Here is a 26148-nt window from a genome sequence, read left to right on the forward strand (position 1 = left end):
AGCCACCTAACCAATGACTACCAAAACTTCCTCTTAAAAGTGAACTATCACAGATCGTTTTTCAGAGGGGCGGCAGGCACAGCCACACATGAGAGAGAGCCCTTGGTCTCGTTGGCGGAATAGTAAATAAGTACGGATATGGCAAGGTATTCCTCCTAGGGAAAAATCTGCATATGCTGTAAGTGACCATAAAGCAGAAACAACTTTTAAGTGAATTCCATCTTTACGAGAAAGTTGTTCCTTTTCTACCGGGAATCACATGACCTTTAAAATGTCATGTGCTCAAATGTCATTTCTGCTTTTGTCAAGGTTTTATTGTACACTTCTCAGGGAGTGTACTATACTACACCAAACACGGTCAGATTTAACCCCTCTGCCTTCCCAGCGCTTTGTGCTTTAATGACCGCCAACTCAGCCATGAGCTGGCCATACACCATACAATCAGGTTGTGCAATCCCATTTAGATCTACCATCTACTATTTATATTTATTTAAGGGCCTGTCTGATTGGATACAATTTAACCACTTAAGGGCCGAGCCTCTTTTTTAGATTTGTTGTTAACAAGTTAAAAACATTTTTTTTTTTTTGCTAGAAAATTACTTAGAACCCCAAAACATTATACAATTTTTTTTTTCTAACACCCTAGAGAATAAAATGGCGGTCGTTGCAATACTTTCTGTCACACCTTATTTGCACAGTGGTCTACAAGCGTACTTTTTTTGGAAAAAAATACACTTTTTTTAATTAAAAAATAATACAACAGTAAAGTTAGCCCAATTTTTTTTTATATTGTGAAAGATAATATTACGCTGAGTAAATGGATACCCAACGTGTCACGGTTCAAAATTGCGCTCGCTCGTGGAATGGTGACTAACTTTTACCCTTAAAAATCTCCATAGGAAAAGAAAAATTTTACCGGTTGCATGTTTTGTGTTACAGAAGAGGTCTAGGGCTAGAATTATTGCTCTCGCTCTACCGATCGCGGCGATACCTCACATTTGTGGTTTGACTACCGTTCTCATATGTGGGCGCTACTCACGTATGCGTTTGCTTCTGGACGTGAGCTCGGCGGAACGGGGCGTGTTTACATTTTTTTTTCTTATTTATTTTACCTTTTATTTTTTATTCTTACACTGTTTTAAAAAATAAATAAAAGTTGTGTCACTTTTATTCCTATTATAAGGAATGTAAACATCCCTTGTGATAGAAAAAAAAGTATGACAGGTCCTCTTAAATATGAGATCTGGGGTCAAAAAGACCTCACATCTCATATTTAGACCAAAATGCAATAAAAAATTTAAATAAAAAATTGTCATTTAAAAAAATTATTAAAAAAAAAATGGCCCTTTAAGATTTATGGGTAGAAGTGACGTTTTGACGCTGCTTCCACCCTGCAATGATATGGAGACGGGTGGGGGGCCATCTTCCGCTCACTCAGCCACCGAGAGGAACGTATCGCCGCTGTCGACGACTCCAGTAAACGACGGAGGGCACTGGAGCACGGCGGGAGGGGAAGGAATCCGCTGCAAAGACCACTTTTATCTTGTAGCCAGCCAAACACAAGGATACTGGGGTTATGGCAGCTGGCTGCTGCCATAACAACGATAAGGACGTAGTAAGGAAGTATATTGGCGTTCGTTGTTTATCTGCAGCCCCCTCTTCTCTACATCTGTTTAAAGTGCTGACTATATAAATCTTGTCATAGAAAAGAGGACGGGGAGCTGAAGTTACACTCTGCAAAGCTCAGTGAGTAGAGCTCCGAGAGCCCTTCACACAGCACACAAGAACAGAGCTGAGGCTGTCAATCACAGGCTGTTCTGGAGGTCCCTCTCGTCACCTTTTTTTCTCTTGGTGTCAGGAAAACTTGTCAGAAGTGATTTATGCTGGTAGCAGAGGAACGAAGCAGCAGAAATAAATGACACTTAGTGCTCTTAGTTAAGACAAGTACACACTATAGAGGGATATGCTTTGTTCATATTTCACGTTCAAGGTTTACAACCACTTTAAATGTATGGGGCCATGCTGCAACCGCGTGTAGAGCAATATATTACGTTTGTTCTTGGAGTTTTGATATGCTTTAAGGGTGAACAAAGACAAATGAATTCAGCTCTGTATTCGATAATACATCATTAAATGTATTTTCTACATTTCAAGCAGTGTAAAGTACCTGAATGTGACTGGTATCAGCCTCCTGCAATCCCTGTACAGCAAGGCTGGGGTGTGAGAGGAGTCAATCGGTTTGCATGCTGATAGGAGGAGAGAGCAGAGTGACAGAGAGATGAGCCCATTACTGTGATGCTTCTCCTTTTACTGTCAAGACCACTGGGACATTGTTTGAATGATGCTGTTCATCAGACCGCGGACATCTAGTGGCAGAAAAAAGGTGCTGCATGAGGAAATCTCTGGATCAAAGGTGAACATTGCAGCAAAAGCTGGTGTTATTTTATCTTTTAGCCCAGGTTCCTATTGATGCGATTTGGCATGCAATGTGACATGTCAAATCGCATGCCAAATCAGCGGCTATTGCCAGAAATAGCACCGTCCGAATCAGTGCCAATTCCCAAAAGTCGTTTCTGTACTACTTTTGGAGACTTTGAGTGCGAATTCAATCGACGTCTATGCAAGGAACTCGAAGTTGGACTGACATGCGGGTGTGAAATCGTGTGAGTTCAGCTGAACTATTTCAATCCCGCAGCAGTGTGAACCAGGGCTTAAAGGACTATTCATTATGTAGCAGATGACATTTTGGACAAAGCGTCATTCGATTGTAAATTTAGTTTTTTCCTCAGAACAGTAAAGGGGTTCTGAGGGTTAATTATGTAGGTTTAACTTTGACATCAGTTTGGCTGGGCTGTGTTTGAGTTCTGCCTGGTCATGTGTACAGTGAGGTGCACATGACAGGCCAGAACCAGGCCTGGTTGGACGCTTTAGGTATCAGCTTCCTCGGAACCAATCAGTGGGTGTGCAGGGCCCTACTGAGGAGTCTGGGGAAGGGTACTTAAGATGATGAGGTCACATTTTATGGGTAGTTCGTTCGTGAGGCCCTAGCGGTCTGTTCCTGTTTCCTGGCCCGGGGTAGCCCCGTGAGGGGTCCCGGTCACGGGAGCGTTTGACGCTCCACAACATGCTTCTGTTGGTTACCCCAGGTAGACCCGCCTGGTCTGGGGTAAGGATCCGTCTGTTCCCGAGTCTCGGAACCGGCTGGTCCGAGGCGCAGTAACTGAGGGAGGATTCAAGGTGTCCTGGTGTGCTCTCGGGTTGGAGAGGCACCGCAGCTCGTGGAGGTGACCGGGGGAGGACTCTTCGAAGGAGGGCCAACAAGCTGGCATCCTGAGAAGTGCCTGGTTGCTGAGTTGTGAAGGACATTGACGAATCCAGCTTTTTCCAGTACTACCAAGGAGACAGAGAACGTTCCAGGTACTGAGGAAAAAGGTTACTGTTCACTTTCAGTTACAACTTGTTCAAGGTCAGAGATTTCACAAGTTCTGAATCAAAGTGCTGATTGCCATAATCTCTGGCTAGAGATTTGTTCAGCCTTGAAGTGCCCAGCTGCGAGTGGCTACTCTCTGGGTGGTATTAGAGACTTTGTTATGTCTGCAGTTCAAGGTGCCTGAGTTTCTTCACCCTTGCCCTCTGTTTCTATACGAGACTGTGTTGTTGGATGTTACCCCTGCAAAATAAAACCTTTCAAAAGGACTTTATCGGTGTCAGCGTCCAAAGTTGTTGGGTATCAACCCTGGGAACCCCTATGGAAAAGAAGAAAAGTAACAGCGCTCTCTGCAGGGACAACTCAATCCATACACCAGGACCACTCACAGGTGCCAAGGCTCAATATGTCCCAACACACTCCAATGCAGCAGTAGTAAGAAGAGCCGGCAACACTGTAATCCTTGAAGTGTCGTTTATTGGTACATCAGAGTGACAGTAAAACAATAAAGCTGACGCATTTCGTCAAAAGCCTTAGTCGTAGAAGAACAAGCCAAGTGGAGGTAACCGGTAAGCCCAAAAAGTCAAGGCCGTCCTGCCAAGGGTTATGGCCGCTACAATTATTATCATATCATTTTGGCTGGAGTTCTGCTTTAAGCAAAGGCTGACTTTCAGAAAGTCGCTACTGGAAGGGGAAGTTCTGTAGGTGTTGGCGCAGTGAGGAAGATGATTTAGAAGCTCTATATGGCACTTACAGTGCATGCGGAAAGTATTCACAGCGCTTCGCTTTTTCTTATGTTACAACCTTATTCCAAAATTGATTAAATTAATCATTTTCCTCAAAAATTCGACAAACAATACTCCATAGTGGCAACATGAAAGAAGTTTGTTTGAAATCTTTGCAAATTTATTAAAAATTTAAAAATCCCATGTACATAAATATTCTCAGCCTTTGCCATGACCAGGGCTTTTTTTCTCAGCGAATATGTCCCCCCTTGTCTCCGTCCCCTACCCACCCCCAAGCACCGTCCCTTAATTCCACCCCCTACCCACCTCCCAGTACTGCCCAAAGTATAATTTGCTAAATAATTTGTATGGAATTTGTTCTTGTCTAATAACAAGAAAAGCAACAATAGAGTCCACCCCAGCAACAATAGTTCTCTACACAATAGACCCCCCACACAGAAACAATGGACCATCCACAACAAAATACCACCCCAGCAACATTAGACCCCCCCCCCCTCCCCCCCAGAAGCATCAACAGATCTCACAGCCGTCAGCATTAATAGACCCTCCAGCAGCCAGTAACAATAGACCTCTCCCTCAACAGTAGATCCCTACAAGCATCATAAGACACCCCCCAGCAACAACAGATCCCCCACAAGCAATAATAGACCCTCACACAAAAACAGATCCCCACCAGCGACCATAAATCCCCCATCAGACAGCATTAATAGACCCTTCAGCACATCCCTTGCTATTACATACATTTGGTGCTGGAACTGCGTTCCCCCACGATGAAAAAAAGCCCTGGCCATTGATCATCCTTGAGATGTTTCTACAACTTGATTGGAGTCTACCTGTGGTAAATTCAGTTGATTGAACATGATTTGGAAAGGCACACACCTGTCTATAGAAGGTCCCACAGTAAGACCCCTTTCACACTGCAAGCGTTTTTCAGGCGCTATAGCTCTAAAAATATCGCCTGCATAGCGCCTGAAAAAAGCAGCTCCATTCACTCCAGTGTGAAAGCCCAAGGGCTTTCACACTGGAGCGGTACGCTAGCAGGATGTCACAAAAAGTCCTGCCAGCAGCTTCTTTGGAGTGGTGAAGGAGCGGTGAACTCACCACTCCTCCACCGCTGCTCCCCATTGAAATCAATGGGGCAGCGCTGCGATACCGTCAGCAAAACGCCACTCCGGTGGCGTTTTGTGGGCAGATTTAACCCCTTTTTGGCCGCTAGCAGGGGGTTAAAACCGCCCTGCTATCGGCCGAATAGCTCCGCTAAAGCGTCAGTAAAGCGGCGCTAAAAATAGTGCCGCTTTACCGCTGACGCCTTAGGCGGCTCGATGTGAAAGGGGTCTTAACAGTGCATGTCAGAGCACAAACCAAGCCATGAAGTCCAAGGAATTGTCTGTAGACCTCGGACACAGGATTGTATCAAGGCACAGATCTGGGAAAGGGTACATAAACATTTCTGCAACATTGAAGGTCCCAATGTGCACAGTGGCCTCCATCTGTAAATGGAAGAAGTTTGGAACCACCAGAACTCTTCCTAGAGCGGGTCACCTGGCTAAACTGAGCGATCGGGGAGATGGGCCTCAGAGAAGTGACCAAGAACTCGATGGTCACTCTGACAGAGCTTCAGCATTTCTCTGTAGAGAGAGGAGAACCTTCCAGAAAAACAACCATCTCTGCAGCACTCCACCAATCTGGCCTGTAAGGTAGAGTGGCCAGACGGAAGCCAATCCTCAGTAAAAGGCACATGACAGCCCACCTGGAGTTTGCCAAAAGGCACCTGAAGGACTCTCAGACCATGAGAAACAAAATTCTCTGGTCTGATGAAACAAAGATTGAACTCTTTGGCTTAAATGGCAAGCATCATGTCTGGAGGAAACCAGGCACCGCTCATCATCCGGCCAATACATCCCTACAGTGAAGCATGGTGGTGGTGGCAGCATCATGCTGTGGGGATGTTTTTCAGTGGCAGGAACTGGGAGACTAGTCAGAATCGAGGGAAAGATGAATACAGCAATCTACAGGGACATTCTTGATGAAAACCTGCTCCAGAGCGCTCTGGACCTGAGACTGGCGTGAAGGTTCATCTTTCAAAAGGACAACGATCCTAAGGACACAGCCAAGATAACAAATGGGTGGCTATGGGACAACTCTGCGAATGTCTTTGAGTGGCCCAGCCAGAGCCCAGACTTGAACCCGATTGAACATCTCTGGAGAGATCTGAAAATTGCTGTGCACAGACGCTCCACCATCCAACCTGATGGAGCTTCAGAGGTCCTGCAAAGAAGAATGGGAGAAACTGCCAGAAAAAAGGTGTGCCAATCTTGTAGCATCATACTCAAAAAGACTTGAGGCTGTAATTGGTGCCAAAGGTGCTTCACCAAAGTATTGAGCAAAGGCTGTGAATACTTATGTACATGGGAATTATTATTTTTTTTCAATAAATTTTAACAAAGATTTCAAACAAACTTCATTCATGTTGTCATTATGGGGTATTGATTGTAGAATCCATTTTGAAATAAGGCTGTAACATAACAAAATGTGGAAAAAGTGAAGCGCTGTGAATACTTTGTGGATGCACTGTATAGTGAGAAAGATAGTGGGAAAGTAAGGGAAGCCGAAGCCTTGATGAACAGCCTCGAAGGACAGGATATCTTCTTTTAGATTGGGGAGAAGTTAGAAATTCTGACCATTTTTTTTTTATTGCTGTATGTGTCAGGATGTCCCAATAATATCCTCCTTCAGTTTCTTGACCTGGTGTCGCATCATTTTGACTGGAGTTAGGCTTTGAACATTTTAAACCAAAGTCTTTTTTTCTTTTTCCTAAGGTCTTCCAGCAAGTTCGGTGGAACAGAGAGGAACGTATGGGAGGTGAGAGCCTGTGTAACGTTAACTATAAATGTCAATTACACTAAGGGGGTGTACTTATGAAAAAAAAATCACATAGCTGTTCACTCATCGAAACTGCATGCAAATTCATTCTGCATCGAATGTTTCCAGGCTGTGGTCTCTGCAATTCAAATATGTGGCTGCAGATAATACCACATCATGGCCACTAGAGGGCGCTGAGGAACATACTTATTTTTCCATGTTAGTGCCATCTAGTGGCCATAATGTGGAATTTTCTGCATCCACGCATTTAAATTGCAGGGAATGTAGTCAGATTTTTGCCCCATTCACACAGAACAAATGTACATGCAGCTTCAATGGATGAACAGCTATGTAATTTCTTTTTTTTTATAAATACATCCTTTAAAGCAGGGATCCTCAAACTACGGCCCTCCAGCTGTTGCAAATCTACACATCCCATGAGGCATTGTAAAACTCTGACATTCACAGACATGGCTAGGCATGATGGGAATTGTAGTTCCTGAACAACTGGAGGGTCATAGTTTGAAGACCCATGCTTTAAAGTATAATAACTTAAAAAAGTATGTTAGCGTAATTCAGTTTTATATTTAAATGACACCTGGTGATCCTGCCATGAAGGTCCTTGTTCAGGCACTTCCTCTTCAAAGGGTGAAAACACCCTGTCCCTATCTCTCATTTGTTCCCCTGCATTGTCACCCTGTCACATGCTTTCCCAATAGGCCCTCAATGAACAATCAGCCACACACATTCATTGAATTTCACGCTTTTAATCATGGAGGCTCGGGTTCAGGTGGGTGTTCCCTAGGGTGGGGGTTTGTTTGTTACAGCACCCTGCCAGACCCCCCCCCCCCCCACCAGCCATGACCTGCCTGCATTGCATAGAGAAACACAGAGGCCAGTGATGATATAATAGCAGTTAGTAAAGGCTCCGTTATACGCCATATGAGGTTTTTAATTGTTTGTAGGGATTAGGGTGATATGGTCATCTTATATTGTTTCATATAAATGATACTTTTTATACCAGCAAAGCAGCTGGCTGTTCTTTCTGGGACTTTTAGTGGTTTTCGGCGTGCCCTGGCCAGCACGATTGGTGGCGCGGTTCTTGATTGGGTTCATTATTTACATGGTATTCATGTCGTATTGTCTCTCTTCTATCTAGCACGAGTGGGAAAATGTAAGCGTGTCCGAGGAAACACCCAGGAGGTGAGTGAATTCATATATCATGACCCTACACACATCTGATGTGCACTGCTCTGGTGGCTCCCCCCCCCCCCCCGGTCAAAGCCAATACAAGTCTGTTGGGCTAGTGGCCCTTGGTGGAGATTTTTCCCTATTCAGATCTCAGTCAAAGCAGGACCTCATTTGGTTGGAGGACGCCCAGCACCGGCTAACTGTTTCCTCCCCAGCCTGTCTCTTTCCCACTTCTCCCCCAGCTTGACGTGCATCCATCAAGGGTTTTGCAATTTGCATAACTCCTTCCAAGAGCCAGCCCACTGCTTGCAGCAGGGTTGAAAGTAGTGCTGAGGCAGGGTGCTTTGGGAGCTTTAATTTTTTTTAATTTTTTTTTACACTGTCACTTTTTTCCTATTACAAGCAATGTAAACATCCCTTGTAATAGAAATAAGGGATGACCAGGGCCGTTTTTAAGGCAGGGCAAAAGGGGCAGCTGCCCTGGGCCCTGTCATTGTTTGTATGGCCCAAATCAGCTGCCTCATACTTGCCAATTATCCCAGTTTAAATTTCATTGTCTCCTGCTATGTCCTGATATCTCAGTTTGAAGTGCTGGTACTAATGCTGCCCAGCTCTGCCCTATTGTTGTGTACAGATGACTCACCTGCAGACCCTGTGTTTACATGTAAATAACCAGCATTCATATGTAAATAGCTGCATAGACATGTAAATAAAGGGGGCATCCATATGTATAGCATGACCCCTGCAGTAAAGAGATGATGTGCTGTAACCTCTAGCAATGAATCAGTGAGCAGTATTAAAAGCCAAAAGTTTCCATCGCTCCTTTGGCTACAAAGCATCTCCCATCAAACAACTAAATACACCTTTGAAACGCGTAGCTATGTCTTACATATAGAAGAAGTGCCTACAGATATTTACTCAAACATTTTCAGAAGAAGGTCTACCTACAGGATTATTTCATTGTGTCTATAACTCATTTACTAATTCTGTTTTATTTTTTTGTGTCAATCAGCCTTTAAGAGTTGTGCATGTCGATGGCGAGACATCGGAGGAAAACCGCTGGGAAGACGATATGCGCAGTCCAGGGAAACTGTCCTCCCAAGAAACAGGTGAGACAGAGTGGGGCAGCTTACACATCAATTATAAAATAAAAATGGAATATATTTTGTTCTTCCAAGTATTTAACTAGTTGTGAACATTGGGTTACTACACTCGCCCCCAAAAAAATGACTTTGTGTGTATGTAACACAAATCTATATGTAGCATCTCCCAATGTAGGATGCTAGGTACATTTATTTTTTTGGCTCCTTCTATAGTCAAAGGAGCAGTGATCATTTGTCCTGGTCTGTTCAGGGTTTAAAAGGCAGGGAGTTTGATTGCTTTACCCTGCCTCTGGAAGAAACTTTCAGAGCTTAGGGAAGGAGATTCAGATAACCAGCCTAAATATTTCTCATGCTCCAGCCAATACCTAGAAAGGAGTGTCCAAAAGGGGGCTGGAAAGGTGATAAATAGTCTGAAGCACTGAAGAGCTGGATTCCTTCTTCCCAGAAGGGGTTTCAGATCCCGAGGGGCTATGCAGCTGCCTAAGGGCACAAGGGACCTGGTCTGGAAAAGTACTCACCACAATGGACCTGGTCTGGAGAAGGACTGTCTCACTCACTGGATTGTACCTGAAGGGAGCTAGAAAGTGACAGCTGTCCTGGAGACTTGTGAGTAGAGAACCTAAATAGATCCCTGTGACGGTGAAGTGTCCTGAATATCGCATTGGTTACCAGTAGTTGCGCCCAGATGCCAAAGAGACTTGCCTCATGGCCCCCAGCTGTGAGGGTTTAGACTGTTTAGAAAGTTATATCATGGTTCCCAGCTATGAGGTCTTAGTCTGTTCAGAAAGTTACCTCATGGTCCCCAGCTATGAGGTCTTAGCCTGTTCAGAAAGTGACCTCATGATCCACAGCTATAAGGTCATAGCCTGTTTAGAAAGTGACCTTGTGATCCCCAGCTATGAGGTCTTATCCTGTTCAGAAAGTCACCTCATGGTCCCCAGCTATGAGGTCTTAGCTTGTTCAGAAATCTACCTCATGGTCCCCAGCTATAAGGTTTTAGCCTGTTCAGAAAGTTACCTCATGGCCTCAAGCTATGAGGCCATAGCCCGTTCAGAAATGTACCTAATGGTCCCCTGCTATGAGGCCATAGCCTGTTCAGAAACTTACCTCATGGTTCCCAGCTATGAAGTCTTAGCCTGTTCAGAAGGTTGCCTCATGATCCTCAGCTATGAGGTCATAGCTTGTTCAAAAAGTTATCACATGGTCCCCAGCTATGAGGTCCTAGCCTGTTCAGAACTTTACATTATGGTCCCCAGCTATGAGGTCTTTACCTGTTCAGAAACGTATTTCATGGTCCCTAGCTAAGAGGTATTAGCTTGTTCAAAAAGTTACCACATGGTCACCAGCTATGAGGTCTTAGCCAGTTAAGAAAGTTACCTCATGGTCTTCAACTATGGGGGTTTAGATTATCCAACATTCACAATAACCTAAGTAGAAGACTGTCCTCTAATTGCTATGTGCTAATGATTTTGGCACAATTAGCAATGTTACTCCTGTTAAAGTTTCTTCAAGAAATAAATCATAAAAAGACATCCCCTAGACTGGGTTATTGGAGCCGGCGTGAATGGACTGGTGCTTGAGGTGATGGGCAGCCTCAGTAATTTTAGGGAAGAGCTAGCTAATACCAGTGGCCCCTACAGTGGTAGTGCTACATATAGATTGCAAAGAAAATACATTATTATTTGCAAGACAGTATTGGCAAGAGAAACTTGTGTTTGTAAGGAAAAAAAGATATTTGTAATACTTGGTTATCTAAAGTAATGACAAAGTAGGCCCATAGCTAAAATGTAGAAATGGCTCTGGTCCGATTGTGGGTATACTGGTATGAGAGCTGAGATCTTTAAAAAACAGTGGGATAAGGGATCCTTTTTTTTTTCACGGGAAAATTATTTTTATACCATAGATTGGTTAAAAGCAGAAAAAGGATTTCTGTTCAGAGAGAAATTTACCTTTATGAAAAATACACCTTTACATGTAAAGTGTCACAATTCATGTTCTTCTCCTGTTTTCAGATTGCAGGGGGTCACCCGGGAGCAGCCTTTCATGTCACAGTGATGAGTCTGACAGCGATGAGACGCCATCTTCCTCCTCCCGAGCAAAGTAATTATTTCCTAAAAGTAGGCTCAGAATAAGACGTAGATACTAGTTACTTGCTTCCTACTTTTGTATGAGGACATGAATGAAAATGTAGGTAAGGTCCAGTTCTAGCCAAAACTTTTTGGGTGGAGTGGGTAAGGATGAAAAGCTGTTTAATGTTTATTATTGTCTGTGGTGGGCAGACTACCCCTTACTTCCTATCTTATGACGGGTGTGAGACAGAACAGGAAGTCAGAGGATACCAATAAAGATTAATTTAATAAATAGTTTGTTTAGTAAATATAGTTGGAACCAAAAAAAAAAGAGAACTCTGGAAGCTGTGGCCAAAAATAAACAGACAGGAGACAACCAGGTCACCAGTATTGGCTGTAGTCTCCCTGCAGCTGATCTTTTCCCCAATATTCCCTTACCTGCCTCCAGTGTGTCTCTGTGTAAAGGTGGTCATTGTGGAAGAAGCATGACTCTGCTTCCTCCTGTTAGTATCTCCAAGAGTACCATGAACAGCCCATCAGTCATATTACTGAATGTGCTGAGACTAGCAGTCAGGGGCAACTCCCTGTGCTAACACTCCCTGTACTTCCTGTGCTTATACTCCCTTTACTCCCAATGCTTACGCTCCCTGTGCTTACACTTCCTGTACTCACATGCCCTATATGCTCACACTCCCTGTACTCCCTGTGCTCACACTCCCTGTACTCCCTGTGCTCACACTCCCTGTACTCCCTGTGCTCACACTCCCTGTACTCCCTGTGCTCCTACTCCCTATACTCCCTGTGTTCAAACTTCCTGTACTCCCTGTGCTCACACTTCCTGTACTCCCTGTGATCACACTCCTTGTACTCCCTGTGCTAACACTCCCTGTACTTCCTGTGCTTATACTCCCTTTACTCCCAATGCTTACGCTCCCTGTGCTTACACTTCCTGTACTCACATGCCCTATATGCTCACACTCCCTGTACTCCCTGTGCTCACACTCCCTGTACTCCCTGTGCTCACACTCCCTGTACTCCCTGTGCTCACACTCCCTGTACTCCCTGTGCTCCTACTCCCTATACTCCCTGTGTTCAAACTTCCTGTACTCCCTGTGCTCACACTTCCTGTACTCCCTGTGATCACACTCCTTGTACTCCCTGTGCTAACACTCCCTGTACTTCCTGTGCTTATACTCCCTTTACTCCCAATGCTTACGCTCCCTGTGCTTACACTTCCTGTACTCACATGCCCTATATGCTCACACTCCCTGTACTCCCTGTGCTCACACTCCCTGTACTCCCTGTGCTCACACTCCCTGTACTCCCTGTGCTCACACTCCCTGTACTCCCTGTGCTCCTACTCCCTATACTCCCTGTGTTCAAACTTCCTGTACTCCCTGTGCTCACACTTCCTGTACTCCCTGTGATCACACTCCTTGTACTCCCTGTGCTAACACTCCCTGTACTTCCTGTGCTTATACTCCCTTTACTCCCAATGCTTACGCTCCCTGTGCTTACACTTCCTGTACTCACATGCCCTATACTCCTTATGCTCACACTCCCTGTACTCCTGTGCTCACACTCCCTGTACTCCCTGTGCTCGTACTCCCTGTGCTCACACTCCCTGTACTCCCTGTGCTCACACTCCCTGTACTCCCTGTGCTCCCACTCCCTATACTCCCTGTGCTCAAACTTCCTGTACTCCCTGTGCTCACACTTCCTGTACTCCCTGTGCTCACACTCCTTGTACTCCCTGTGCTCCCACTCCCTGTACTACCACTCCCTGTACTCCTTGTGCTCACTTGCCTTGTACTCCCTGTGTTCACACTCCCTGTACTCCCTGTGCTCACACTCCCTGTGCTCACACTCCCTGTACTCCCTGTGCTCACACTCCCTGTACTCCCTGTGCTCACATGCCTTGTACTCCCTGTGCTCACACTCCCTGTACTCCCTGTGCTCACATGCCTTGTACTCCCTGTGCTCACACTCCCTGTGCTCACATGCCTTGTACTCCCTGTACTCGCACTCCGTGTACTTCCTGTGCTCACACTCCCTGTGCTCACACTCCCTGTACTCATACTCCATGTGCTCACACTCCCTGTATGTCCCTGTGCTCAGTACTCCCTGCGCTCATACTCCCTGAATGTCCCTGTACTCCCTGTGCTTACACTTCCTGTACTCCCTGCGCTCACACTCCCTATATTCCCTGTGCTCACAATCCCTATATTCACTGTGCTCACACTCCCTGTACTCCCTGCGCTTACACTCCCTGTACTCCCTGTGCTCACACTTCCTGTATGTCCCTGTACTCACTGTGCTCACACTCCTTGTACTCCTTGTGCTTACGCTTCCTGTACTCCCTGTGCTCACACTCCTTGTACTCACTGTGCTCACACTCCCTGTACTCCCTGTGCTCACACTCCCTGTACTCCCTGCGCTTACGCTTCCTGTAATCCCTGTTCTCACAATCCCTGTACTTCCTGTGCTCACACTGCCTGTATGTCCCTGGAAGAGAACAGACCTTCTAAAAAACAAATTGTGGAGTGTAACCGAGTAGGGGAGTTATTTGGGAGTGGTCATGTTCTGCTTTAACCACTTGCTTACTGGACACTTAAATCCCCCTCCTATCCAGATCAATTTTCAGCTTTCAGCGCTGTCGCATTTTGAATGACAATTGCGTAGTCATACAACACTATACCCAAATTAAATTTTTATAATTTTCTTCCCTCAAATAGAGCTTTCTTTTGGTGGTATTTGATCACCTGTGCAATTTTTTTTTTTTATGTAAAAAGACCGAATTTTTACTTTTTTTTTTTTATTTTGTTTTAAAATTTTATAACGGGTAATTTTTGTCCATCATTGATTTACGCTGATGAGGCGGCACTGATGGGCACCGATAGGTGGCAGTGATGGGCACTGATGGGTGGCAGTGATGGGCACTGATCAGTTACACTGATAGGCAGCACTTCTAGGTGGCACTGATTGGCACCACTGGTGGGCATTGATAGGTGGCACTGGTGGGCATTGATAGGTGGCACTTGTGGGCACAGTTAGACTATATAAATGAGGCATAATTGCCTCTTCCTTTTCAGGACCGATGTCCCTTTAAGATAAGCCAGTGATCAGCTTTTTTTTTCTCCTCCGCTGTCGGCGCGAGGAGTGAAAAAAAAAAGATCACTGAGCTTTTGTTTACATCGTGTGATCAGCTGTCATTGGCTGACAGCTAATCACATGGTAAGGGGCCGGGACCGGCCCCTTACTCATTCGGCCATAGCGCGGATGTCAGGCGGGTAAACATTTTGCTACCATGTTACCATAACAGAGGTAAGGAAGAAACAAGAAAAAGCAAGCTACAAAACACTTTGGGGGGATTAACTAAAACTGGAGCACTTGGATTCTGGTTCAGCTGTATATGGTAGCCAATCAGTTTCTAACTTCAGCTTATTCAGTTAAGCTTTGACAATAAAACCTGGAAGCTGATTGGTATCTATGCAGAGCTGCGCCAGATTTCGCACTCTCCAGTTTTAGTAAATCCCACCCATTAAGTTTGTTTTGGCACGCTGTCCTCTGTCAGGGCCAAGAAGCAGCTGTCAGTCATTATGGATTAATACCAATATTATTTAGATCACTGAAGCCAGAAACATAACTAGGCCCTGAGGTTTGGTTGTGACTAATGGTGTAATTACTGTAGATGCATAATATGTTGTTGGATGGGGCGCATACCTTCACCCCCACCCCAGCATACAAGGTAAGGGATCTTTAGCCCCTATAAGTATGTCCTTGCTTTAGGAGGCTCAGAAATCTACTTTCAGCCAATATCTATAGAGGAGGCGATATGTCCCTACATGTCTACATACAGGAAAACATTAAAAGCATGTTATAGTCAGCTAAATCATATTATAGTCAAGTTGATTCATCAATCCCACCTTGAAAAGTATATAATGCCTTGGTGAGGACCTCAAGTTTTTGTGACTGTATGGTCCAACTTTGTACAGTGGGGAAACCAAATGTAGAAATCAGGAACCCAGCCCATCTAAACTAATGCTGGCCATACACGGTTCGAATATCGTTTGTAAAAACGTCCGCTACGCTCGATCGGTCGACGTTCGAAACATTAGTGGTTACATTTCGATTCTCGAAATGCAAGTTTTGTGGTGAAAAAAACCCCAACATTTTGGATTTTTCTTTTAGCAAAAACGATTGATTTTCGAACGATTAGTAGTGTAATCGAACGAAAATAGTTCAAAATATCGACAGCACATGCGCATTTCCGCTGCTTATATAATCGATCGAGGGCAATTGTACTATTGATGTTATTGATCGCTAATATGGCGAATATTGGGTAGCATCTATTGATACAATGTTGGCGTTCTCGCATGCACGTTCGACAAATTTTACAATTTGCGAACGTTTTTTTCTGAACGATAACCGTGTATGGCCAGCATAAGAGCCAAAAAGTAACGTGAAAGTGCCAGAGGACAGAAAAGTCTGAACAAAGATGATTTTTTTTTTTTAGGTATACTGCAGGCTGAGGTTTATTTTACTTTGCCAAGAATCTATTGTGAAGAATAGAAATAGTATAGAATATATAATAGTATAGAATAGTAATTGTAGCTCAAAATTACAATAAGGTAAAGCAGAGTTCCTGCCACATTTATTTTTTATTTTTTTTAATTGATCCGAGCATAATTAATTATTAAATTAAAAAAGATTATATAATTTTAATAATGATTGTTGCTAAAATTGAAATGTTATACTCACAAGTTTTTCTCTCCTGTTGTGGCCATTGCCATCATGATTATGGGCCTGTGAAGCCCAATCAATAACTCTTCCTGGATAAGCTTAGGAGAGGTGCATGCTGGGTAACCAGCATGCACCTCTGGATCTCGCGCATCTAAGATTCACCGGCGGCCGTAGCGCCAATTGTTTATAAAGTTGCCATAACAACGGGCGGCGACGGAGGAAGGTCCCGCCCCGTTGTTATGGCAACATAGATAAACACATCTCAGCGCTGTGATCCACCTTAAATCACATCATTACCTGTCAGGAAATAACGCGATTTTTGATCACAGTACCGCCCACAGACTCCTGGGAAATAATGACGCATCATTTCCCAGGAGCACAGGCGAGGGAAGAAGCGACGAGGAGCTCTGCGGAGCAGGAAGTGGCAGATTAGGAGGACTACATAACAACAGGGCGATTTTGGTAAGTATATGAAAAAAAAATGTTCCAAATGTTTTTTTATAGGTTTAGAGGAGTCTGCATGGGGGAAAAAAAAATTCAGGGTGAAACACCGCTTTTAGGGGTTGAATTGAAACTCCAAGCAAATAAATAAATACTGTTTAATTTATACAAAATGTTGATGTTTTCTCTGATTTTGGTTTCAGTGAAGAGAATCTGGAAGCTCTGCGAGAGAAAATTCAAGAACTAACAGAGAAGTTAAGAAATACGCACACTTGTCACATATGTCTGGTGAGTAGAGAGCAATTCTTGAGCAGCATTTGTTGCATTCACCATTATAGAAATGACAGTCTTGTGTGAATGTTGTCCTCAACATCACCCCTTAAAGCCAGCCATAGACAGATCAAAATTTGGCCAGTTTAGCAGGAACCAGACACATTTTAACCAATCTATGGGCAGGCTTGGTGAACTGAAGTCAACTTGTGGTTGAAGGAAAGAAAATTGGCTTATGTATGGCTTGCCTAAGGTAACCTGGTGCCATGGGTTAGTTTGGGCCTTCTGTGTGGTAGGCAAGGGCTTTCTCGAGGCACATAGACCTAATATCCATGCTTCATAAGGGAACCTGCAAGGAGGTTTGTATTTTACTCCATGACCTTCTGAGGTCCTGACCCTTGTGTTTGCTCTCTGGCCATAGTGCACAGGCAACCAAAATGAGGGGACCTTATTATCAGGCAAGAGTCTGGAAAGAGGTGGAGGTTATGGCAGGTGGTCTTCAGGCAGAGTCATACCATGGGTATAGCAATGAGACAGGCTGCCTAAGGTTGAGTGCAACAGTCAACAGGAATCGGAGAACAGGCTGGTGTTTTAGCCAAAATAGCAGAAAGGATATGAAAGGGCTCATTATACATTCTGGTAGTGACAGATCAACTTTACCACAATCTATAAGCACTGCCTGGTGGTGTCTTTGGCATTCTTATTTGTGACTGTGCTCTAGGTCCCCGTTGTCATCCAACCAAGGTAGCCGCATAATAGGAGGAGAATGAGATATGCCAGGTCTGCACAACCATACCAGGACCTAGCCCAAATACCATTTTCTAGCCCAATGGAGACTTAAAAATGCCCTTATTATTAATAAAACCTACTGAAGAACATCCAATACACCCACTCTGTAAAAGGTTACACTGTTGTTGCTCCTTTACCATCCAATCAAAGTCTAGGGGTGGGTGGGTGACTGAGCTGTGCTGTTTAACTGAAGAAGTGAAATATCAGATGCTGTGTTGCAGAGCCGTGTAAATCTCAAGTCTGAATTGACAGAAATGCAAACCATTTGATAAGTGAAACAGTTACTATGCGTGTGTTCCATCAGTGTAACTATCTTTTAGCCTGGTGTTCACCTTTAAAGTAAAACCTTGCCAAACAAATACTTTTCCCTAGGAACCGGCTCCACATAAGGCCAGAAAAAAAAAACAATTAGTTTTTAGCAAGTTTGTATTCCTTGAAAACGAAATCGCATTAAACAGAGTTCTTGCTTTTTGTGTCTAGGATGCCTACACTGTTCCAGTTGCCTCCATCCAGTGCTGGCATATACACTGCGAGGCATGCTGGCTTAGGGCATTGGTAAGTACTACTGTCCACTTTAAATATTGCAATATATTCGCACTACTTTAGAACTTTTCACCTGATGTTACTTATTTCATACTTTGCAAATCTTACTATTCAAACTTTAAATACAGTGGGGCAAAAAAGTATTTAGTCAGTTACCAATTGTGAAAGTTCTCCCACTTAAAAAGAAGAGAGAGGCCTGTAATTGTCATCATAGGTATACCTCAACTATGAGAGACAAAATGTGGAAACAAATCCAGACAATCACATTGTCTGATTTTTTAAAGAATTTATTTGCAAATTATGGTGGAAAATAAGAATTTGGTCACCTACAAACAAGCAAGATTTCTGCCTCTCACAGACCTGTATCTTCTTCTTTAGGAGGTTCCTCTGTCCTCCACTCATTACCTGTATTAATGGCACCTGTTTGAACTTGTTATCAGTATAAAAGACACCAGTCCACAACCTCAAACAGTCACACTCCAAACTCCACTATGGTGAAGACCAAAGAGCTGTCAAAGGACACCAGAAACAGAATTGTAGACCTGCACCAGGCTGGGAAGACTGAAACTGCAATAGGCAAGTAGCTTGGTGTGAAGAAATCAACTGTGGGAGCAATAATTAGAAAATGGAAGACATACTGGACCACTGATAATATCCCTCGATCTGGGGCTCCACGCAAGATCTCACCCCGTGGGGTCAAAATGATCACAAGAACGGTGAGCAAAAATCCCAGAACCACACGGGGGGACCTAGTGAATGATCTGCAGAGAGCTGGGACCAACATAACAAAGGCTACAATCAGTAACACACTACGCCACCAGGGACTCAGATTCTGCAGTGCCAGACATGTCCCCCTGCTTAAGCCAGTACATATGCAGGTCCATCTGAGGTTTGCTAGAGAGCATTTGGATTGTCCAGAAGAGGATTGGGGGAATGTCATATGGTCAGATGAAACAAAAGTAGAACTGTTTGGTAGAAACACAACTCGTTGTGTTTGGAGAAGAGAGAATGCTGAGTTGCAACCGTAAAATCACATAATTACTGTGAAGCATGGGGGTGGCAACATCATGCTTTGGGGCTGTTCCTCTTCAAACGGAACAGGACAACTGATCCATGTACAGGAAAGAATGAATGGGGCCATGTATCGTGAGATTTTGAGTGCAAACCTCCTCCCATCAGCAAGGGCATTAAAGATGAAACATGGCTGGGTCTTTCAGCATGACAATGATCCCAAATACACCACCCGGGCAATGAAGGAGTGGCTTCGTAAGAAGCATTTCAAGGTCCTGAAGTGGCCTAGACAGTCTCCAGATCTCAACCCCATAGTAAACCTTTGGAGGGAGTTGAAAGTCCGTGTTGCCCAGCGACAGCCCCAAAACCATCACTGCTCTAGAGGAGATCTGCATGGAGGAATGGGCCAACATACCAGGACAGTGTGTGACAACCTTGTGAAGACTTAGGCCGCGTACACATGGGCGGATTGTCTGCCCAACTAAGTTCGTCAGACAATCCGACAGACAGTCCGTCCAACATTTGAATGAACGGACTTGACCACACACGATGAACAGACAGTCCGCTGAAAGCTTGCGCGATGACGTGTACAGCACGTACGACGGGACTAGAAAAACGACGTCCAATACACTGCAATGCAACCTTCGGCGTGTAAATCCTTTCTGAGCATGCGCCATACTTAGTCTGTCCAACTTGCCTACACACGAGCGGACTGTCCGCTGAAACCAAGTTTGGACGGACAATATTACGGAAATTCCGAAAGACTTAGTCCGTCAGACTGTCCGCTGAAAAAGTCCGCTGAAGCCCACACACGAGCAGATTGTCCGCTGAAACACGGTTCAGCGGACTAAGTTGGACAGACAGTCCGCCCGTGTGTACGCGGCCTTACAGAAAATGTTTGACCTTTGTCATTGCCAACAAAGGATATATAACAAAATATTGAGATGAACTTTTGATATTGAAAAAAATATGTATTTTCCACCATAATTTGCAAAAATCAGACAATGTGATTGTCTGGATTTGTTTCCACATTTTGTCTGTCATAGTTAAGGTATACCTATGATGACAATTACAGGCCTCTCTCATCTTTTTAAGTGGGAGAACTTGCACAATTGGTGGCTGACTAAATAAGTTTTTGCCCCACTGTAAGCACAGATTAAACAATTTATGTTTTCCAGCTGATGATCTGAGTGGTACACAACTAATCTAAGTAAATGGCTTAGAAAAAACTCCAACTATTAGATCAGCAAACAGTTGGGCAACTAGCATTTGCAGATTGGTAACTTGGTACTGACAACCACCATTCTTCCTCAGTCCATGTTTTCTTTAAAAGTTAAGCATATGCAGGAAGGGTTGCTTGCCCTACACATGTCCATCTCGGCTCCATAGGCCCAATGTGAGGCCATGGTAATCTTCAGATACTGGGCATTAGTACTAACTCTGATCTGTACTCTTGAGCCCTGATTGGCTCAGAGTACTACCCTCCCTTCTATTTTTTCAATTCATATGTAACTATTAAATTGTGATCTTTTATATTTCCTGATATTGAGTTTTAGCTGAGTACTCTTGTATCTTCTTTTTACCAGGGAACAAAGAAGCTGTGCCCTCAGTGTAACACCATTACATCTCCGAGTGACCTCCGCCGGGTCTACCTGTGACCTGCACACCCTTCCTCTGCAAAGTATAGCAAGCACGTTGTACATGGCCTTCAGCAATGGACTATGATTGAATTGGGCGCTACAAAGGATGTTAGCAGGCCTCCAGCAACAGACTATGATTGAATTGGGCAATACAAGGGATGTTAGTAGTCTGCTCTAGGCTTGTTGTGTCCTACTAATGTATGTTTGACCTCTACCACACTTGACAGGATGACTAATGGATAGGCTATGATTGGTAATGAAATAGAGTTATGCAACATAAGTCCAACCCTGCTCCAACTCCTTCACAGATGCCACCTTATACAATGTACAAGAAAGACATTCTGGAATGACATTCTGGGCCACTTCTAGATGTGACTTGCATACTGCTATCCAATAACTGGCAACAGTCAACAAGCCAGTTTTTATAAATATGTTTCAATTTTTGCTATAGGAAGAATTTTCCCACACTCCGATCAACAACCAGAAGATGGAAAGCCTATGCCAGCTTACATTTTTGCTTTATAAATTGTTTTTTCAAAGGGTCAGACCACGCAAGGTAGATACTGTAGAATGAAAGCCCAACTGCAGGAGATTTGAAAATTCACCCATGCAGTGGGGCTACGCCTGTACAGCAAGAATTAGCTGCTCATTTGGGTCTAGGGGGCACATAAAAGTAGATTAACATACCCAACCCTCTTCTTCTTTGTGCTGCTAGACCATTACTAGAGCATCTTCGTCTCCATGCTCTGGTGGTCTAAGGTCCTAACATAATCAATAGTGATTCAGGGGCCAGGGTCCATGACATTAAGTGTCAGTCCACACTGGAACATGAGAGTGCCCCATCTGCCAGAGTAGCAGAGCATTGGGCAAGTAAAACTGCCTTTACTCTCCCCTAGACTAAATGAGCAGTTAACCCTTACATTGGGGCTATGGGGGAATTTTCAAGTTTCCTGGAGTGCGGCTTTAAACCTGTTGACAGTTTGTTTTATACCTTGGAAACTCAGTTGGAGAGACCTCTGAGCTGAGTTCCTAGGACTCCCACCATCCCTACTGTTTTTTTAATTTATTTTATGTCATGCAGAATGTAACAGGAGGAGCTCATACACACAAGGGTGGGTGGGAATACCCAAAACTCCCAGTTGGAGAGAGATAGAATTGGGAATTATGGCAGGGAGAATGGGCCAACTCAGCTCACCAGGCTCCATCTGTAAATAAAATATTATTGTTGGGTGAATTGACCCTTTAACGCCATTTTTTAATGGACTGTAGGGCATTTAAGCAGACTGAGGTGTGCATTAGTTAATGCATCATGAGTGTTTTAAGACCCCTTTCACACCACACCGTCCATAGCGTGGGCGGTAAAACGCCACTATTTTTAGCAGCGTTTTACTGCCGGATTTGCAGCGCATTTCGTCCGCCAGCGGGGCGAGAAAGGGTTAAAACCGCCGGCAATACACTGCAATAGCGGCGTTTTGCTGGCGGTATTACAGTGCTGCCCCATTGATTTCAAGGGGGAGCAGCGGTGGAAGAGTGGTAAACACACCGCTCCTTCACTGCTCCAAAGAAGCTGCTGGCAGGACTTTTCCCTGACGTCCTGCCAGCGCACCTCTGGAGTGTGAAAGCCCTCGGGCTTTCACACTACAGACAATGGCGCAGCTTTTTTAGGGCGGATTGCAGGCACTATTTCTAATGCTATAGCGCCTGCAGAACGCCCTGGTGTGAAAGGGGTCTAAGGCTGCATTCACACCTGAGTGTAGCATTTTCAAGGTTTTCATTTATCCAGATGATGGTATAGGTAGTATTAGTTGGTCTGGGCTTGTTCTATAAGGTTGAAAATGCTTTGAAACTCATCCAAGCCACTTCTCTAGGGCTAAAGAGTTCCCAAAACATACCCCACCAATTATATCCTCACAGCTAGCACAAACACATTAGCCACTTCACCTCCAGAAGATTTACCTCCCCTTCATGACCAGGCCATTTTTTTGCAATAAGGCACTGCGTTACTTTAACCACTTCAATACCACTTCAATACCGCCCATAGTCATATGACGTCCGCAGGAGAGATCTCCCATCCTGGTCGGGCGTCATATGATGTCCTGGGCTTCCCAACACCGTCCACTGAATTACAGCGCAATGACGCCAGCACGTGAAACCTCTATACACGCGTTTCGCCACAATCTGACGTCGTCTCGGGGAACATAGCATTACATATATATATATGTGATTCTGCACAGGAGAGCCACCCTGTTGCAGTATATCTGCTATGGGACAGTCAGTAAGTGGATTATTCCAATCACCATGGAATGTCTCTAGGCAAATGCTGATTGTCCAAGAGCAGGACACAAAGTGTGGAAATTGGATTAAGGTGTCAGTGCTACCTGTATAGATACAAATGCTGGGGTAGGTTCTGGACACTCCCTAGAATGGAAGAAGCTGCTTGGATAAGCTACGAAATGTCTTCAACATTGCAGAACAAATTAAGATGAATGTGAGCAACCACTACTAGCCACACTGCATTTATCTTTTATATCCTTTGTTTTCTCTCAGTGCTGCTGATGTCCTCCAGCCATTTTCTATCTACATACACGTGCTCATGTCTACATACACCTTCTCTAGTCATTGGTCCGGCTTCCTAATAATGGTGGACCATGTCCGAGAAATGCGTGTTGACATGCCAGCTTCTATCTCCACTATGGGCACAACAGACAGGGTGACAACATAGTTGTCACCCCATAACAGGAAGTGCCTGAACACAGACCGTCATGGCAGGATCACCTGGAATTATTTTAAAGAAAAGCTGCAGATTTAAGAAATGAAAAACTATTTTTGGAATACTGCTACTACTTTTGAAATAACTAGGACATGGTAAAGCTTACATGAGCAACATGTAACATTCAGCAACATTTTTTGCAATGACAGAGGCGCTAGCACAAAACTACAGTCAAGCTGCAGCATGCAGTATTTTAAAGCTGCAATGCACAACAATGCAGTGGGGAGAGGTGTAATATAATAGTGACAACTATAGCACAGAACTCTCCACCAGATTTAGAACATTGCTGGGGATGCCTGTAACTTGGCCACAGATCTGGAAAAAGCTGTGAGCAGGGCAATGAGAAATCTGGAAAGTTTGTCTACAGAGTGCTTTTGCAACACAAGTATAACTTTTGTCAGTGTTAGAAAACGGGGCTGGCTCCAGGTTTAATGGCCATGATTAAAGTTTTACTAAATACAGTAATTTTGAAAATAGTTCACCCCCCCCCCCCCCCCCCCCGTGTTGAGTTATTTTGAGGGGACAGCAAATTTACACTGTTATACAAGCTGTACACTCACTACTTTACATTGTAGCAAAGTGTCATTTCTTCAGTGTTGTCACATGAAAAGATAGAATAAAATATTTACAAAAATGTGAGGGGTGTACTCACTTTTGTGAGATACTGTATGTGCGGTGGTTTGGCCGCTGTACATGTGCATTATGTTTTTGTGTCTTTTTTTTATATACGGTACCTGGAATTCAGATTCAGTCAGAGGTCTGCTGGGAGAATTAATACATTAAATTTTTAATTTTTTTTGTAATTGTATGGACTACTGTAAATTGAAATCTATTTACCTTGATTGGCTTTGTCTGAGTCTGACTGTTCAACTTGAAAAGTCAGAGATCACCTGAAAGTCAGACACCTGCCTGACATCACACACTATCTTCCAGATTCTGACTGTGAATGGCTTAATGCAGGGGCCACACAGGGGCCGTCCAGCACACAGAGCCTGCGTAAATATGTCCCCAGGGCCACTGTACCACAGTGTACAACCTTCTATTGAGATGCATTAGAAAAGGCATCTGTACAAGGTTGCCTGCGGAGGGTTGCATAAAGCACCCGTATGTGCACTGGCAAAGGGTCCTTTCACACAGATCTCTTTTTGATGCGTTTTTTTGGGGTTAAAAAAAAGGAAAATGCATTAAAAATGTACCCCTTTAAATTCTATGGAACTCTTCACACCAGTGCACTGTAAGCAGACTCCATGGGGTCCCATACAGACAACCTGACACGGGGTCCCATACAGACAACATGACAAAGGGTCCCATACAGACAACCTGACACGGGGTCCCATACAGACAACATGACATGGGGTCCCATACAGACAACCTGACATGGGGTCCCATACAGACAACCTGACACGGAGTCCCATACAGACAACCTTACATTGGGTCCCATACAGACAACATGACACGGGGTCCCATAGAGACAACATGACACGGGGTCCCATACAGACAACATGACACGGGGTCCCATACAGACAACCTGACACGGGGTCCCATACAGACAACCTGAAATGGGGTCCCATACGGACAACATGACATGGGGTCCCATACAGACAACATGGCACGGGGTCCCATACAGACAACCTGACACGGGGTCCCATACAGACAACCTGATACGGGGTCCCATACAGACAACATGACATGGGGTGGTCCCATACAGACAACTTGACACAGGGTCCCATACAGACAACCTGACACGGGATCCCATACAGACAGCATGACACGGGGTCCCATACAGACAACCTGACATGGGGTCCCATACAGACAACCTGACACAGGGTCCCATACAGAAAACATGACACGGGGTCCCATACAGACAACTTGACATGGAGTCCCATACAGACAACATGACATGGGGTCCCATACAGTCAATGACACGAGGTCCCATACAGACAACCTGACACAGGGTCCCATACAGACAACATGACACGGGGTCCCATACAGACAACCTGACATGGGGTCCCATACAGTCAATGACACGAGGGTCCCATACAGACAACCTGATACGGGGTCCCATACAGACACCCTGACACGGGGTCCCATACAGACACCCTAACATGGGTTCCCATACAGACAACATGACACAGGGTCCCATACAGACAATGACACGAGGGTCCCATACAGACAACCTGACACGGGGTCCCATACAGACACCCTAACATGGGTTCCCATACAGACAACATGACACATGGTCCCATATAGACAATCTGACACGGGGTCCCATACAGACAACCTGACACGGGGTCCCATACAGACAACCTGACACAGGGTCCCATACAGACAACCTGACACGGGTCCCATACAGACACCCTAACATGGGGTCCCATACAGCCAATGCTTCAGTTATAAATGAACAAAGTGAGTGATCGGTACTGATTACTAATTGTGTTGATTCAGGAAAGGAAGGGCTGGTAAATGTTGCATATTTACTGGACCCTTCCCCCACTCTCAGTCTTGAAGGATCCTATTGTATGCCTATAGTTGAGGGAGGTAGA

General features: G+C 44.5%; 2 protein-coding genes across 2 annotated transcripts in view; one reads left to right on the plus strand and one right to left on the minus strand.

Annotated features, from left to right (window-relative positions):
- Positions 1–24250, plus strand: part of LOC143961253 (E3 ubiquitin-protein ligase RNF220-like) — a 77637-nt gene extending 53387 nt beyond the window's left edge. The window contains exons 6-12 of the mRNA XM_077470488.1: positions 6993–7035; positions 8195–8238; positions 9239–9335; positions 11342–11429; positions 16786–16870; positions 18122–18196; positions 20782–24250. Of these exons, the coding sequence (XP_077326614.1) occupies positions 6993–7035; positions 8195–8238; positions 9239–9335; positions 11342–11429; positions 16786–16870; positions 18122–18196; positions 20782–20853 (504 nt within the window). The 3' untranslated portion in view covers positions 20854–24250. The remainder of the gene's footprint in view (positions 1–6992; positions 7036–8194; positions 8239–9238; positions 9336–11341; positions 11430–16785; positions 16871–18121; positions 18197–20781) is intronic.
- Positions 11969–16191, minus strand: XAF1 (XIAP associated factor 1). The gene is given in 7 exon segments (XM_077474086.1): positions 11969–12078; positions 12081–12365; positions 12368–12652; positions 12655–12921; positions 13005–13691; positions 13732–13922; positions 16160–16191. Coding segments are annotated over 7 exon segments (1857 nt in total).
- Positions 24251–26148: the final 1898 nt, after the last annotated feature.

This window comes from Lithobates pipiens, unplaced genomic scaffold (assembly GCF_037356315.1).
Source record: "Lithobates pipiens isolate NorthernLeopardFrog02 unplaced genomic scaffold, aLitPip1_a1.2 Scaffold_8, whole genome shotgun sequence".
Lineage (NCBI taxonomy): Eukaryota > Metazoa > Chordata > Amphibia > Anura > Ranidae > Lithobates > Lithobates pipiens.